Here is a 14,677-nt window from a genome sequence, read left to right as displayed (position 1 = left end):
GCAATTAGGTAGTGGCACAGAAAGCAGTTAGGCAATGACACAAAAACATCAACAGCGGTGGTCTGTCTTGACATGCTGTAAATAGGAAAGACAGCTGTGATCTGTGTTTACTTCATGTACAAGTCACAGCTGTGTTTGAAATAAGTAGAGAAATGGAGAGAGAGAATGGTAGAGAGAGTGAAAGAGATGGGACAAACACCAAATTGAGACTGCATGCAGAATTCTGCAAAAATATCCTCTGTGTACAATGTAAAACACCAAATAATGCAGGCAGAGCAGAATTAGGCCAATACCCGCTAATGATCAAAATCCAGAAAAGAGACGTTAAATTCTACAACCACCTAAAAGGAAGCGATTCCCAAACTTTCCATAACAAAGCCATCGCCTACAGAGGTGGAGAAGAGTCCCCTAAGCAAGCTGTTCATGGGGCTCTGTTCACAAACACAAACAGACCCCACAGATCCCCAGGACAGCAACACAATTAGACCCTACCAAATCATGACAAAACGAAAAGATAATTACTTGACACATTGGAAAGAATTAACGAAAACAGAACTGGAATGTTATTTGGCACTAAACCGAGAGTACACAGTGGCAGAATACCTGACCACCGTGACTGACACAAACCTAAGGAAAGTTTTGACTATGTACAGACTTAGTGGGCATAGCCTTGCGATTGAGAAAGGCCACCTTAGGCAGACCTGGCTCTCAAGAGAAGACAAGCTATGTGCACACTGCCAACAAAATGAGGTGGAATCTGAGCTGCACTTCCTAACCTCCTGCCAAATGTATGACCATAGAGACGCATATTTCTCTCAGATTACACAGATCCACAAAGAATTTGAAAACAAACCCAATTTTGATAAACTCCCATATCTACTGGGTGAAATACCACAATGTGTCATCGCAGCAGCAAGATTTATGAGTGAGAGATATGGGTAGAAAGAAAGATTCCCACTGAGATAAGTGACTCTGCCTTGTTGCCCTATCAGCAGTTCATACAATGAGTGTGTGTGTGTGTGTGTACGCCCAGGTCTGAAAGTCCCAAGACAGCATGAAACAATCGCTAGTGTCAGAATGATCAATATTCACACAGCGATTCATGTTTGACAGCAGTATTGGGTTTGGTTTGAATTGATGCCAAATATATATATTTATTTCAATTCATTTCTGTGCCTGAGGATTACATCTCATCTTAGTCATGATGTAATCGTCATCGATTCGACGACCATATAAACGTGCATCCCTTTCACTAGGATAGAGCTGTGTGAGTCACAGAAAATGTGAGGGCAAAAGTTTAAACCAACAGAAAAATGTATGACAATATTAGAGACACATATTTCCCTCAGATTACATAGATCCACAAAGAATTTGAAAACAAACCCAATTTTGATACACTCCCATATCTACCGGGTAAAATAGCAGTGTCATCACAGCAGCAAGATTTATGACCTGTTGCTACAAGAAAAGTAAAACCAGTGAAGAACAAACTCCATTGTAAATACAACCCATATGTATGTTTATTTATTTTCCCTTTTATACTTTAACTATTTGCACATATGACATTTGAAATTATTTTATTATTTTGGAACTTTGTGAGTGTAATGTTCACTTTATTTTTTATTGTTTATTTCACTTTAGTTTATTATCTACTTCACTTGCTTTGGCAATGTTAACATATGATTCTCTTAAATGTAATTGAATTGAGAGAAAGAGAGAGGGTGAGAGATATAGGTAGAAAGAAAGATCCCCACTGAGATATGTGACTGCCTTGCTGACCTATCCGTAGATCATCAGCAGTTCATACAATGAGTGTGCAGGATTTCAATGACAGCAAGGGTGGCACCTATACTTCAGACAGTAGACACCTGTATGGAGTAGGTGACAGGATGGGGACATGATGGTGACAGTTTAAGGTAACCAGGCTACTCTGGTCAGTACAAAACATCAACAAAGAGATATGTTAAGGTTGTGAATGTGATGTTACAGTGTGTATCCTGAAAATCACTCATCAACCAGGAAGTGACAGAATAAAACATGTGTTACTGTATGACATCAGTGTATCAGAAACATGTATACTTTCAAGACAATCTGAAGTCCTCGTTCAGGTAGACTAAAACTGACACACAATTCGTTCAGACAGAGAAAAGTATGATAAGAACTGGTTAGTATCATCAAAGACGGAACAATCAGTTAAAAAATATATATTGACCACAAGACAACCGGATTCTCTGAGTGTGTGACCCTGATAAGTTTGTGTTACAGGCATAAACAATGGATGAAAGGGACAAAGATACACAATAAGATGAAAACAGTATACATTTAGTCTCTTCCTCTTTACATCTAATCGATGCCACTCCTTTCAGGAAATGCAAAGGACTGAGTGACGACCTAAAACAAATACTCAGTTACTATAATGTAAGCAACATGACATTGAGGGTTGTTATAAGGACAATGAGCTCTTTATTATATAGAAGTAGGGATTGACATGAAGGGTTTCCTTATTGCCTGGGGAAAGTGAACTGAGCAGTTGCACAAGTTGAGCATGCTCTGAGGTTGCGCCATTGGGCCACGTGTTCTTTAAACAACCAAACTGCAAATAATTCCAGGGGACTAAACAGATCTTTCTGGTTCCTCCCTTTTGTTTAAGTGAAAGACAAACAATTTATGGTATTTATGGCAGTCGGGCAAGTTGAGCCGGCTCTGAGATTTTTTTTTACTGATAACAACCGAAATAAAGAATTCCAGTACTGATCTTTCTGATTATTCCTATATGTGTAGGTGAAATGCAGGCCATATATAGCACTTCTGAATGTAAAAAGCTAATTACAATTTTTGGGCAAGTAATCATAATCTTTGGGTAACAAAACAATTCTCCTGACTTGCCCAATGGTCAAATGCCTTTCAGACTTTAATGTCAATCCCTTAGAAAATCAGAACGTGTTCCCACTAAAATAATATGATGAAGAAGTACAGAGGCAAGAAAAAGTATATGAACCCTTTGGAATTATATGGACTTCTGCATAAATTGTTCATAGAATGTGATCTGATCTTCATCTAAGTCACAACAATAGACAAACACAGTCTGCTTAAACTAATAACACAAACAATTATACGTTTTCATGTCTTTATTGAACACACAGTGTGAACATTCACAGTACAGAGTGGGAAAAGTATGTGAACCCTTGTATTTAATAACTGGTTGACCATCCTTTGGCAGCAATAACCTCAACCAAATGTTTCCTGTAGTTGCGGATCAGACCTGCAGAATTTTGGACCATTCCACTTTACAAAACTGTTACAGTTCAGCAATATTCTTGGGATGTCTGGTGTGAACCTCCGGTCATGCCACAGCATCTCAATCAGGTTGAGGTCAGGACTCTGACTGGGCCACACCAGAAGGCGTATTTTCTTCTGTTGAAGCTATTCTGTTGTTAATTTACTTCTGTGTTTTGGGTCGCTGTCCTGTTGCATCACCCAACTTCTGTTGAGCTTCAATTGGCGGACAGATGGCCTTATATTCTCCTGCAAAATGTCTTGATAAACTTGGGAATTCATTTTTCCGTCGATGATAGCAAGCTGTCCAGACTCTGAGGCAGCAAAGCAGCTCCAAACCATGCTCCCTCCACCATATTTTACAGTTGGGATGAGGTTTTGATGTTGGTGTGCTGTGCCTTTTTTCCTCCACACATAGTGTTGTGTTCCTTCCAAACAACACACCTTTAATTGAATCTGTCCACAGAATATTTTGCCAGTAGCGCTGTGGAACATCGCGAGGTGCTCTTTTGCAAACTTCAGATGTGCAGCAAAGTTTTTTTTGGACAGCAGTGGCTTCTTCCGTGGTGTCCTCCCATGAACACCATTCTTGTTTAGTGTTTTAGGTATCGCAGACTTGTCAACAGAGATGTTAGCATGTTCCAGATATTTCTGTAAATCTTTAGCTGACACTCTAGGATTCTTCTTAACCTCATTGAGCATTCTGCGCTGTGCTCTTGCAGTCATCTTTGCAGGACGGCCACTCCTAGTGAGTAGCAACAGTGCTGAACTTTCTCCATTTATAGACAATTTGTCTTTCCGTGGACTGATGAACATCAAGGCTTTTAGAGATACTTTTGTAACCCTTTCCAGCTTTATGCAAGTCAACAATTCTTAATCTTGGGTCTTCTGAGATCTCTTTTGTTCGAGGCATGGTTCACATCAGGCAATGCTTCTTGTGAATAGCAAACAAAAAATGTATGAATGTTTTTTATAGGGCAGGGCAGCTCTAACCAACATCTCCAATCTGGTCTCAATGACTGTACTCCAGGTTACCTGACTCCTGACTCCAATTAGATTTTGAAGAAGTCTTTAGCCTAGGGGATCACATACTTTTTCCAACCTACACAGTGAATGTTTAAATGACGTATTCAAAATAGACAAGAAAAATACAATAACGTGTGTGATATTAGTTTAAGCAGATTATGTTTGTCTGTTGTGACTTAGATGAAGACCAGAACTAATTTTCTGACCAATTTATGCAGAAATCCAGACAACTCCAAAGGGTTCACCTACTTTTTCTTGCCACTGTAATTTACTCATTTAACATTGAATTGTAATATAAAACATTATATAAACAATTGTGCTTGGCTTCCAATGAGAATGTTTTTTAACTTTCCACCCGCCTCTATCCACATCTGTTTCAGATATTATAACAGCAACTTGCCGGAAAGCAATCATCCTGTATGAAAAAAATCTGTCAATCTGCCATGCATATACAGAAGTATGCCCTGGTCTGAAAGTCCCAAGACAGCATTAAACCATCGCTAGTGTCAGAATGATCAATATTCACACAGCTATTCATGTTTGGTCAGCAGTATTGGGTTTGGTTTAAATTGATGCCAAATACACATTTTTATTTCAATTCATTTCTGGGCCTGAGGATTACGTCTAGTCTTAGTCATGATGTAATCCTCATCGCTTCGACAACCATATACACGTACATCCCTTTCACTAGGATAGAGCTGTGTGAGTCACAGAAAAAGTGAGGGCAAAAGTTTAAACCAACAGAATCACAAATATTGTAAATATGACTGTGTGGGAATTAGGGAATCCCTGTTATGAATCATGCTGTCTAGGAAGGAAATTCAGTCTGAATTCAGATTTGTTAATTCATCATGCTATTGGTTTTGCCCTGCAATGAATGCGTGATAATGTGATTTCAAGAATTATTGGAAAATCTTTTTCAGAGGCCTACTGACTGATTATATAATTATTCTATTCTAATAAAGAATTAATGTTTCCCATGATACACAATCATGTCTAGTCACACATGCAGTCAATCACAGTCCCAAAGAGGAAACTGCTCTTTTCATTTTAAAATATTTCCATTATCATTCTCTTCAATAGATTTCAATAGAAAAAAATTAAACAAAAGTCTAGCAGCATCCCTGCACCACTGGTTCCCCCGTCCAATAGTCAGTTATGCCATGCGCAAATTCTGTCTCATTTTAACCATTCATAACCTCTGTCACCTTGTTAGGTTATGATAATCCATACAGACTTTTAAAAATAATGAAACATTTGGACAGTCTTCTCTTGCCCAGCTTCCCAGATTCAGCATGTGTTATGCTTGAAGTTGGGCACTCTGCTGGCACTATGAGGGGCCCCTAAAATTGCAGGAGTGAAAAGTTCCATGTTGCACGGTTAGAAGACTGATGTTGCCATTGTGATTGTGTATCTTTTTTGCCATGTCGAACATGTGACTGAATCAAACTAGCTACACTTTAATGAGTTACCAGAATGAATAATCATGGTATTATTTACCCAAATTTCCCAACATGAAAACAATGGCCAGTAAGAGACTAGCAGGTCTAATCATGTTAGCTTGATCCCAGATCTGTTTGTGCCGTCTGGCCCACCCCTATGGTAAACTCACAATGAACATTGGAGTTGACAAGACAGCACAAACAGTTTTGGAACCTATCTTGCCCTTGCACTGTCCAGAGAACACTTTTAGGATGTGGTCTGACTCTGCGTGCATCTCAGATGTTGTTTACAGAATGTTTGCTTACTTTACATCAACAGTGATACAGTGACACATCCACAGAGGATTATTTGGTGATGCATGTTTAACAGATGAAAATAAACTATGTGACTCATCCAGTTAGGGGCTGTGTTGCTGATATTATGCTTTCAGAACACACTCCTGAGTCGAAACTACGCATGAGAACATATCCTGGTCTTCTATGACTAACCTAAGGCACTGGTGGCAAGCTTTCCCTTTCAAGGCCCTGGCAAGTTAGGTCTTGACTCTGTGTGTATGTAATATTGCCATAGCAACAGGAAGGAAAAATATAACAAGCCTGAAGAACAAATAAAAGATATTGACATAACTTTTGTTTTGCTTTACCTCCTGAGCATGCTGTACAGTCGTGGCTAAAAGTTTTGAGAATGACACAAATATACATTTTCATAAATTCTGCTGCCTCAGTTTGTATGATGGCAATTTGCATACACTCCAGAATGTTATCAAGAGGGATCAGATGAATTGCAATTAATTGCAAAGTCCCCCTTTGCCATGCAAATGAACTGAATCCCCCCAAAACATTTCCACTGCATTTCAGCCCTGCCACAAAAGGACCAGCTAACATTATGTCAGTGATTCTCTCATTAACTCAGGTGAGTGTTGACGAGGACAAGGCTGGAGATCACTCTGTCATGCTGATTGAGTTCGAATTACAGACTGGAAGCTTCAAATGGAGGGTGGTGCTTGGAATCATTGTTCTTCCTCTGTCAACCATGGTAAACACGTGCCGTCGTCATTGCTTTGCACAAAAAGGGCTTCACAGGCAAGGATATTGCTGCCAGTAAGAATGCACTTAAATCAACCATTTATCGGATCATCAAGAACTTCAAGGAGAGCGGTTCAATTGTTGTGAAAAAGGCTTCAGGGCGCCCAAGAAAGTCCAGCAAGCGCCAGGACCATCTCCGAAAGTTGATTCAGCTGCGGGATTGGGGTACCACCAGTACAGAGCTTGCTCAGGAATGGCAGCAGGCAGGTGTGAGTGCATCTGCATGCACAGTGAGGCAAAGACTTTTGGAGGATGGCCTGGTGTCAAAAAGGGCAGCAAGGAAGCCACTTCTCTCCAGGAAAAACATCAGGGGCAGACTGATATTCTGCAAAAGGTACAGGGATTGGACTGCTGAGGACTGGGGTAAAGTCATTTTCTCTGATGAATCCCCTTATCGATTGTTTGGGGCTTGTCCGGAGAAGACAAGGTGAGCACTACCATCAGTCCTGTGTCATGCCAACAGTAAAGCATCCTGAGACCATTCATGTGTGGGGTTGCTTCTCATGAGCGGTTTGTGGCTGGTTGAAATTTTCAACAAGCATGTCTATTCTGGGCTCAGTTTTTGATAGTGCAACACTGAGGTCATGCTCAGCATTGACACTGTTTCTGTGCTTGAGAACCCTGACTTGCATATGTATGTGGTGCCAAACTGGATCAGAACATCTACTGCTTTCTCAGTCAGGCAGGAGACCGCTTCCAGCTGTAGATGAACAGCCCAGAACTGTGTGAGTGTTTGTCTAAAAAAAAACATCTTGCTTCAATCAGTTTATTCCAGTTCAGAATAAAAATGATTAATTGTATTTTAACAGCAACAGTTCCGACCTAGACGTGTTTTCAACAAACATTTCTACAGTTAAATGTACAGTAGGCCTGAATTTTTCATCTGTATTGTTTCTTAGGGTTGCACTATCAGTAGCTAGTTAGTTTGCTTTGGCTAACATTAGCTATTAGCTGTGTAACGTTAAAAGGCCAGGGGATTGTTTGAAAGAGAAACTCACATCTACCACTATGAGAGATAGTACTCCCTTATTTCTGCATATACCTGTTATAAAATGACAACAATGCCTTGCTAGTTGACTGTCTTTTCCACTTTAGAAGCACTGTTTCCTGAAGCATTCTGCCCTGTTCTGAAAGAACTCCCTTGGTTTACCGTCATGTTGTGCCTCCACCTCTGGCCAGTCAAAACTGTTCGCTGCTCTGGCCCCCCAATGGTGGAACAAACTCCCTCACGACGCCAGGACAGCGGAGTCAATCACCACCTTCCGGAGACACCTGAAACCCCACCTCTTTAAGGAATACCTAGGATAGGATAAAGTAATCCTTCTCACCCCCCCCCCCCCTCCCCTTAAAAGATTTAGATGCACTATTGTAAAGTGGCTGCTCCACTGGATGTCATAAGGTGAATGCACCAATTTGTAAGTCGCTCTGGATAAGAGCGTCTGCTAAATGACTTAAATGTAAAATGTAAATGTAGATGTTTGTTCAGGACGTGTCGTTTTATTAATTTGTTCGTTTTGAGACTCATTACTAAGCACTTCCCCACACAAAACACATTGTGGGCGCTCCTCGTTATTTCTCGAAGTTTCTATGAAAGAGACAAAAAGTCATCACTGTTTTTGCGTTTCATGACTATTGAGCTCAGTCAGAACTTGTGGCTAACATGAGTCAATTTCATGACAGCGATGAGTGAATGGCGAGTGGGAATAACAAGTCAGTGGCTTGAACGACAGCGCTGCAGCGTGTGGGTCGCGGAGTGATCTTCAACAAAACTGCAGAGAAAAGATCCGGTAAACCGCGAAGCACACGGTCATCTCCCTCTCCAACTCGCGCAGCTACCAAACTGAGCATGAGCGCGTACTGAACCGAAAGCGCAGTCGCACTTGGCCAAATAAATTTCAGTAATTAATGAAATAATTATACATTTACGTCGCGACCCATACTTTAAGAAACGCAGCTTTAGGAGCTTAGTTCAACTGTCCTACCCCATCATAACTCAATATACAAGCCGGTTTTACGTCATTGTTTGTAAATAATGTAATTGTAAACAAACCCTATATAGCCTCAAAACATGGTTAAAAATATAATTTTGATATAATGGATAGTCAGTCCTTGCACCCATAGCTCTTTCTATTGAATTGAGAGTGAGAGTGGTTAAATTTGTCCAGCAACATCCATCAAAGTTTTACTAAAAGGTGGAAGGGCTTTGTTATTGTTTGAGCTGCAGATTTTCCCTTTATAGGTTTATGGTTTTACAGTGTGTTCTGACAGGTGTACTAAAGACCATGTTTCATGTCTCTGGGATTAGAATTGACATTCAGATGGTTAAAATAAATTAATCTGCAACCCATCATTTCAGATAACCAGCGCAATAGTCCGCACTAGATGGAGCAATATAAAACGACATCAGGCCTTATCATAATTTATGCTCAACATTATCGAAACCACTGAAATGTTTTGCTTGTGCATGGATCCACATAAAGACTATTCTGTAATTTGCTGCAGCATAGCACAAATTTGAGGGACAATGCCTAGAGCACTGGAACGTCACCTTGGACACAATGATAATGTACAAGACAAACCAAAATACATTGACACACTACACATTTATTAAGAATCTAGCAAGTTGTGTTGGCAGCATTATCATCAAAGATAATGTTTTATTTTCAGCTCTGTAGAAGCTTTATGGTTTATGGTTGCCCTAGGGGGGCAAAGTAGCTTTTCAAATTTAGCGACAGAGATCAAATGAGAAAGGTTTCAGGTTAAATTGAGATGTTGTATTGTAGTTGCTCTAACACTGGAGATGGAGATGGAGAGATTGTGGGGGGAGGGTGTGTATATCACAAGGATTGGCATGGTCCAGATTAGTAAAGTTTAGGTTTGACGCATTGTTTTGAGCAGGCCTATGAATGCTGTCATTACTCAGCCGCATCATGTTGTTGCTGCTGTTGTAATCGCCTCTTTAGATGCTCCACCTGAAGAGTTGTATTGGCTCCCTGATCTAATGCTTAGTGGTTTAGGGGGTCTGTATAGGTCATACAAATAATACATGCCACATTGTTATCTTTATCTCCAAGCAGCATTTTACACACGTAGTCCCACACAGACCCATGAATGAACTGTTTTAGAAAACCCTGAATATTAGACATAATCTTAATCTGATAATACAGCATCATCCTGGCTCCCTCTGAATGTCTCTGACAGTTTCAATATGCTGCATACAGCACACAAGCCAGGCACACCTACGAACCAATGTGATGCTACAATGCTGCCAAGGCGACAACTTTGTTTCAAGCCAGTCTATTTGAGGAAGTGGTGATAAGAAAATGGTTTTCATTGATAAACTGTATTTAGTCTCTTCATTCAGAAAGTTCATTATGTCAAGCCCAGATGAAGATGAGGTGCCAGCAATCCAAACAGGTGACAGACAAATCATCAACTAATATCAACCCTTCTAGTGACCTGACTCTTTATAGGTCTACACTGTTTACAATCCAAACCTCACATGAAATGAGAGTGAATTCTGTACAAACGGTCTTTCTGATGCAGACTTTTTTCTCTGTAAAACTCTGCTCTTGTTTTCACCTATTGATGGACCCCTCTCAACCCATATAATTACATATAGAACCCTGTCTCAACTACTTTGTGGTTTATCTACAAGGCCCCAAGGGTGTGATCAATGACTGGAGGATGTTCAAGTGTGAGGACCAGGACACCCCTCCCAGCAAGAAGGAGCTCCTCAGACAGATGTCCAACCCCCAGAGCGATGACATCCCAGACAGACTCAACCGCAAGGTCAGTCAGTGTTCAACCACAACCACACGGTCAGTCAGTGTTCAACCACCACCACACGGTCAGTCAGTGTTCAACCACAACCACACGGTCAGTCAGTGTTCAACCACACGGCGAGACTGTAAGTGACTCGACCACAGAGGGAGACAAGTGTTACAAGCTCCTGTGAGAATCATAACATGTTTACTTTACCTATTTTAACCCATATAAATAAAATGACTAGACCCTCCATTCAAGTCAATTATATTTCTGTTTCAGACCCCTATACATCCTAGACATGAGCCTTGACTCAGCTTCCATCACCCCATTTGTCTCCATACAGATGAGTGTCCAGGAGTTTGAAATGATCGCAGAGGAGGATGAGAAGTGCCTGCGCAAGAATCGACAGCAGTGCATGAAGGAGATGCACAAGCGTCTCAGCTTTGGCCCTAAGTTCGACAGTGTGGTGGAGTTGGACAGCGCCGAGGCCTTCCTGGAGGTCATTGAGAAGGCGCACCGGCTCACCCTGGTGATCGTACTAATCTACGAGGACGGGGTCAAAGGTTGCGAGGCACTCAACTCCTGCCTGGACTGCCTGGCCACAGAGTACACCAGCAGCAAGTTCTGCCACATCCAGGCAGCCGCAACAGGTGCCGGCGAGCGCTTCTCAGACAACGTGCTGCCCACCATTCTGGTGTACAAGGCAGGCAAGCTGCTAGGCAACTTCCTGTCCATGACACAGCACCTCAGTGAGGAGTTCTTCGCTACTGATATCGAGGCGTTCCTCAGCTAGTATGGCCTGCTGCCCGAGAAGGAGTTTACGACCTGTCCTGATGAGGAGGATGCAGGTGTGGAGGTGGAATAAGGGTCTTAATAGGGTGTCAATGACAGTCAGAGCACATTTCTGAATCTATTAGCCTTCTAGGCTGCTGTAAATGCTATATTTTTAGTTAACAGTATCCACTATCCAGTCAAGGCCGTTTAAGTTTATCACAGGCAGCGTACATTCACATCAGCAAAGCTACAGATTTCAGACATCAGCTCAATACTGTATGTGTGTATCACTATAAAATGCTTTTATTCTCTATGTGTGTGAGATTGATAAGTGGATAATATTGCAATCTTTGTTAAAGTTGTATTGGCGACACAGTATAGGATCCTGCGGTTGGAGTAATGAACCCCCTTTTTGGGGCTTGGGCTTGTTTATCACTATTGACTCAACGTCATTGCATTCTGTGCTACATTTTCATGTTTGAATTCAGTAGGTTTAATGTGTTAACCCCCAATCAATCATTAAAAGCAATGAAAGTGTTGGTTGGTTTCTCATGAAAGTGTTGGTTGGTTTCTCGGTCTAATTGTTTTATCATTATTAACAAGCCTATAGGGAAATTAATGGGGGTTTCGTATGGATTTTAGATAAACGCTGAAAATAAGTCTGTGGTAACAACAGGCTTAGGAGATGTTATACATTTTGTTCCTTGAGAATCAGCTAATGTAGCTTTTTGTGAATTTCGAAGCATTTATGTAATCAAAACAAGCCCATAAAGCACTGTACATAATAATTGTTCATAAATTCATAAAGATGATATTATCTGACAGAACAAAACTTTTTAAATACTGTATTCTAAGCCTGTGTTAACCTGCAACCTTATTTTCTGCATTTATCCAAAGAGCAACGTCCTTCCCTGTAGGAATGGCTGAATGAACCAGAGGTAACTCATTGCTGTTTTTTAGGTCTACAAGCTGGCGAGCTCTATACCGAGCATGACCATACTGTAGACCTAGGTCATCGCAAAATAATGTACTGAATACCAACGCTCTGAGCACTTCTGATGCATTTCCGTTGTTCGTTGTGCCAGCACTGTGGGTGAGGAGTGGTCCGATAGACATGGTTGTTGGCATGAAGCGTGGGTGGCATGAGGTAACATGTCAGGACAGAGTGGATAGTTTGTGGTTATCTCACATCAGAATATCTTATGATGCCTGAATGAACTGAAAATAACAATTCGTGGGTCCATTTCCCCCATTATAATAAATCATAGAGGGAATTTTAAATATATGCTTCAACATGTTAATTGGACACACACTTACTGTAAGACATGACACCATATTCTATACACATGCTTCTCTGAGAAAATTCTTTATTTCTCTCTATATAATTCTGCTTTACAATTTATATGAAAATAAATATGCTAAATTATCAATACAGCTTGCATATGCTTGTATAATAATAAATCATGTAAACTCAATTTAATGAAAATGTAATTAAATCAAGCGATTTAGTCACTCCACATAGGACCAGCTTTTGTTGTGTGTGTATCCTGTGTGCCTCCACCACTTGTTGCTCAGGTAGAGCAGCAAGTTGCCCATGGCTAGGAGAGTGATTGCAACACCTACACAACATGGCAACACCTACAAAACACAACGGTATCTGTCTGAGTCAAGAGACAGCTATGTTACATACCTGATGATGCTGATTAATAGGTTGGGTTAGTTGTTAGGAATGTCACGAGAGGTGCTTGCCTAGTGGTTCACAAAATAACCACAATACCATTGTCATGGTTCCACCTGTCACCAGAGGGCGGCAGAGACCGTCCTAGAGACATTAACGACACTCAGGTGTGTCCTATTTACTTGTGATTTCCCTGTTAAAAGGAGGTGTTTTCTTGTGCAGAAGCCTGTATTATGTGCCGTGTGCGGTTGTCTCCCGAGTGAGTTTTCGAGACTCAGTGTTTGTTGGTCTCCCAGTGTTACTGTGATCCTTCTGTTACCGTTTCTCAGTAAAGTAACATGTTTTTCCTTAACCACTGATTCCTCGTCTGGTCTCGTTGCACCTGGGGCCAACCTCACCATGTCACAACCATTACCCTAATCTTTTAGCAATCGATACTTCCTGTACATGTCTTTACATACATAATGTTAACTCAAATCACGACAGCCAGGAGTTTTTCCCTGGTCATTCAGAGTGGTTGGGTTAAATGCAGAAGACACACTTCAGTTGAATGCATTCAGTTGTACAACAGACTAGGTATCGCCCTTTTCAGTTCCTTTCCTTTCTACCTCCTGAATTCTGAGGAAATGGTTGTTTGAAGAGAGTATTTCAAACAAAATACCAGCGTAGTACACTATATATACGAAAGCATGTGGGCACCCCTTCAAATTAGTGTATTTGACCATTTTAGCCACACCCGTTGCTGACAGGTGTATATAATCGAGCATAGAGCCATGCAATCTCCAAAGACAAACATTGGCAGTAGAATACCCTTACTGAAGAGCTCAGTTACTTTTAATGTGGCACCATCACATTCCAACATGTCAGTTCCTCAAATTTCTGCCCTGCTAAAGCTGCCCCGGTCAGGAGGAGCAACAACAGCTCAGCCGCGAAGTCGTAGGCCACACAAGCTCAAAGAACGGGACCACCAAGTGCTGAAGTGTGTAAAAATTGTCTGTCCTCTGTTGCAACACTACCGAGTTCCAAACTGCCAATGGAAGCAACGCCAACACAAGAACTGTTCGTCAGGAGCGTCACACTTCACTATCTGGCAGTCCGAAGGACGAATCTAGGTTTGGCGGATGCCCCAATGCATAGTGCCAACTGTAAAGATTGGTGGAGGGAAAATATTGGTCTGGAGCTGCTTTTCATGGTTTGAGCTTAACCCTTAGTTCCAGTGAAGGGAAATCTTAACGCTGCAACATAGATGATTCTGTGCTTCCAACTTTGTGGCAAAAGTATGGGGAAGGCCCTTTCCTGTTTCAGCATGACAATGCCCACATGCTCAAAGCAAGATCCATAGAGAAACGGTTTGTCGAGATCGTTGTGGAAGAACTTGAATGGCCTGCACATACCCCTGACCTCAACCCCATCGACACCTTTGAGATGAATTGGAACGCAGACTGCGAGCAAAGCCTAATCGCCCAACATCAGTGCCCGTCCTCAATAACCCTCTGTGGCTGAATGGAAGCAAGTCTCCGCAGAAATGTGCCAACATCTAGTGGAAAGCCTTCCCAGAAGAGTGGAGGTTGTTATGTCGACAAAGGGGGGACTTTGGAATGAGGTGTTGGACGAGGAGGTGTCCACA

At 41.4% G+C, this 14,677-nt stretch overlaps 1 protein-coding gene across 1 annotated transcript; it reads left to right on the top strand.

Moving 5' to 3' along the window:
• Positions 1-9,443: 9,443 nt before the first annotated feature.
• On the top strand, positions 9,444-11,941 carry LOC115103207 (phosducin-like). Its single transcript, XM_029623985.2, has 2 exons — positions 9,444-10,622; positions 10,942-11,941. The coding sequence occupies exons 1-2, from the start codon at positions 10,518-10,520 to the stop codon at positions 11,389-11,391; spliced, it is 555 nt and encodes a 184-aa protein (XP_029479845.2). The 5' UTR covers positions 9,444-10,517; the 3' UTR covers positions 11,392-11,941.
• Positions 11,942-14,677: the final 2,736 nt, after the last annotated feature.

This window comes from Oncorhynchus nerka, linkage group LG20 (assembly GCF_034236695.1).
Source record: "Oncorhynchus nerka isolate Pitt River linkage group LG20, Oner_Uvic_2.0, whole genome shotgun sequence".
Lineage (NCBI taxonomy): Eukaryota > Metazoa > Chordata > Actinopteri > Salmoniformes > Salmonidae > Oncorhynchus > Oncorhynchus nerka.
Note: the sequence above shows the minus strand (reverse complement) of the source record. Positions and strands in the feature narration are given on the sequence as shown.

What these genes read in the sequence shown, in the direction of transcription:
- LOC115103207 (XM_029623985.2), top strand. Translation starts at nt 10,518, where the DNA reads ATGTTCAAGTGTGAGGACCAGGACACCCCTCCCAGCAAGAAGGAGCTC. An exon ending in CAGACAGACTCAACCGCAAG is followed by an intron (nt 10,623 to 10,941) that starts GTCAGTCAGTGT and finishes GTCTCCATACAG; the next exon opens with ATGAGTGTCCAGGAGTTTGA.